This window comes from Saccostrea cucullata, unplaced genomic scaffold, assembly GCF_032062105.1.
Source record: "Saccostrea cucullata isolate Sc308-1 unplaced genomic scaffold, CSIRO_AGI_Scuc_v1 ctg17444, whole genome shotgun sequence".
NCBI classification, from domain to species: Eukaryota; Metazoa; Mollusca; class Bivalvia; order Ostreida; family Ostreidae; genus Saccostrea; species Saccostrea cuccullata.
The window spans coordinates 6,769-9,629 of NW_026921602.1; the positions used below are offsets into that span (position 1 = coordinate 6,769).

Below are 2,861 nucleotides of genomic sequence, written 5' to 3' on the forward strand. Positions count from 1 at the left end.
GTTTCTTGTCAACTAAAACTGAAGGGGGGAAAGTGGAATTATGAAAGAAAGAATATTATCCGCAGATGTTCATGTGGCAAAATTGGGAAAGGGTACAGTCTTAAAGAAAAGTTTATTTATGGCAACACCATAGAGGCAAAATTTTCCTATCAAAAGAATAATGTTTAAGGCAGGTCCACACTTTTACTGATCCGGTTTTAATTTTACACACCAATATAAAATTTTGATTATCTTTATCTATTGAAAAAATAGGTGTTCAAAAGGCTGTATTGTAAAAAATTTCTGGTCAACTATAATAAAGTATGTTTTTTTGCTAACCTAAGATATAATTTTAAATAATTGTGAAGAAAAAATAGCATATAAACATACAAGATTTTGAGAAATATTTAAAATATAGATATTTTGAGCTTTTTCTCCGAAAGATTTTGACTGAATCAACATCAATTTTTTAGTGTTCTCAAATAGAAATTTCAAATATTTTCTTGACAAATGAATATTTATGATTTTCCTAAGTTTTAACAATAATTGGATGTGATTTGGCACATAGCTAAATAAAATATGATGTTTCACTTCTATATGTTGAATTTTTATGTTGCATTTTTAGAGGTATATACTCCGAGACATGTTGCATGAAAATTAACCTGCAAAGATATGTTTTTTATGGGTGTTTTAGTTAGATTAGGACTTATTCAAGATTTTCAAATCAAAAAATAAAGAGTTTGACAGAAAATTCTGAAAGTACGGACCTCAAGAGTCATTGACATAAAACTTATTACTTACTGTCATAATTTAAGTATCATAATGTCCATATCTAGTAAGTGTTTTATTGTAAGTTGTTATAAATAAAAAAAAAATACTCTAAGATTACAGTAAAAGCACCTGCACTCTGATAAAATGTAAAAATAAAAAAGACAAAAGGGGAGGGTGGTGGTGACAATTGTCTTGTTTCCTAGTAAAAGCCAGTTGAAATTCCTTTTTGCACTTGAAAAAAAAATGAAATATTGATATAAACTGTCCCTTTCTCCTGTTTTACAGTTATACTTAAAAGTGTTTAGACTTCAAAAAAATCCCTGGGTCAGTATTAACTGAACTTGCAAAAGCATTCTAGAGTGATAGGGATTATTAAAGTTTGTTCATGCCCTCTTTCAAGGGGGAGATAATTCAGAAAAGATGAACAATTTATGACGTCTTTCAAAAATCTTCTCAAGAACCTCAGGACCAGAAAAGAGGAAATATTTGAAAGCTTTCAAAGTGTAGATTCAAGTTTGTTTAAATCTTGACCTTTTCCAGGGGTTTAGGATGGGGTCACAATGGGCAATCAATGTTCCCCTGCTCCATGACTGGATAGTAATCACAAACAATGTGAATATAACCTTTGTTTACTTATGCCATAATTTTCTTAATACCATTACCAAGCAGAATTTTTAGCGAGGATTTAGTTTTGGCATTATTTGCGAGGATGCCAAGATCGCTAAAATTGAATATCGCTAAAAATTAATTGCGCTTTATTTGTAATAGACTCTTTAGTGGGCTTTTTAAAATCACTAAAATTACATTTCGCTAAAAATAAAATACCAATTTTTAAGTGCAAATCGCTAAATTTGTGTCTGGCTAAAATTCCCACTGATACGGAATTATGTATATATTTCTCTATTTTAGCTGGTTGGCGCTGGGATATGTGCAATAGGACTATGGGCTTGGACAGAGAAGGACATGTTCTCCAATATAGGACAGATCACCAGTGTGACCCTAGACCCCGCTCTATTCTTCATCGTCACTGGTGGGGTCATGTTCATCATCGGCTTCTGTGGCTGTATCGGGGCCCTCAGGGAGAACACCTGTCTGCTCATGTTTGTAAGTGTGTCATAAATCGTATGTAATGTTACTTCATCAAAAAATGTGATTCATAAATCTTGTGAAGCACTATTTCCATTGAAATCCTGCTGTTTGCACCAGCAACTTTTTAAAAACCTTTTAAAATTTAATGCTGTTCATTGATTTTACCAGTTAATTAATATAAATGGCAATGCTAAATTTCAAAAAATTGATTATAGTGTACATATATTTTCAAATCAATGACAATTAAAGCTTTGGTTGTTTTAGGCTATTAATCTATTATATTAGTAAAATTCCAACATATAAATGTATATCACAGAGATATTCATTAATTGGGGGGGTGGGGGGGGGGAATAAATACTTCTCCCAAAGTCAAATTCTCTAGAGTATCATCATCAGTTTAAGTTTATTATATACCAAGGCCAGAGGTTGTGACAATAAATATAAATAATAAAATGTGAGCATATAATTCAAGACTCACATATATTGTACCCCGGTGGTGCACTTTATCATTATGTTGATTTTTGTTGCCCATATTTGATATTTCTTATATGAAGTAAGTGTGATTATATTTTCAGTTTTCTGTGGCAGTTGGGCTGATTTTTGCTATGGAACTCCTTATTGGTATTTTGGCATTTGCATACAAAGATTGGGTAAGTAAATCTCTTATAAAGAAAATAAACTAGGAAAAATACACTTTAGTGTATGGTTTATATTGAATGGAATGTTAACTGTCAGATTAGGGATCAGTGATACTCTTTTCTGGGAGGTCAAAGTTTTGTAAAATTGTCAAATACATCAGTGTTTTCTCTAAGAATTGACCAAATTGACCCCATCAATTGACAAAAATGCTGTTTTGAAATAACAGAAATCAAAGTTTAATTGTTGTATGGTCTACAGAGATTCATCATAAACCTTAGCTCCAAGCCTGTTACAATTGATCTCTAACCCTATACTTTGAAATAAAGGGAAAACCCTGAATGCATCCTACAGTTTTATGGGCTTGAAATAATTTTTAAAGTTAA

At 31.5% G+C, this 2,861-nt stretch overlaps 1 protein-coding gene across 1 annotated transcript; it reads left to right on the plus strand.

Moving 5' to 3' along the window:
- Positions 1–1,299: 1,299 nt before the first annotated feature.
- Positions 1,300–2,522, plus strand: LOC134260422 (tetraspanin-17-like). Its single transcript, XM_062742983.1, has 3 exons — positions 1,300–1,347; positions 1,660–1,854; positions 2,415–2,522. The coding sequence occupies exons 1-3, from the start codon at positions 1,300–1,302 to the stop codon at positions 2,520–2,522; spliced, it is 351 nt and encodes a 116-aa protein (XP_062598967.1).
- Positions 2,523–2,861: the final 339 nt, after the last annotated feature.

Bases quoted from the DNA above. Each gene is read 5' to 3' on its own strand.
- LOC134260422 (XM_062742983.1), top strand. From the start codon at position 1,300: ATGGGGTCACAATGGGCAATCAATGTTCCCCTGCTCCATGACTGGATA. The intron at 1,348-1,659 runs GTAATCACAAAC...TCTCTATTTTAG, and splicing joins CCCTGCTCCATGACTGGATA to CTGGTTGGCGCTGGGATATG. The intron at 1,855-2,414 runs GTAAGTGTGTCA...TTATATTTTCAG, and splicing joins ACACCTGTCTGCTCATGTTT to TTTTCTGTGGCAGTTGGGCT.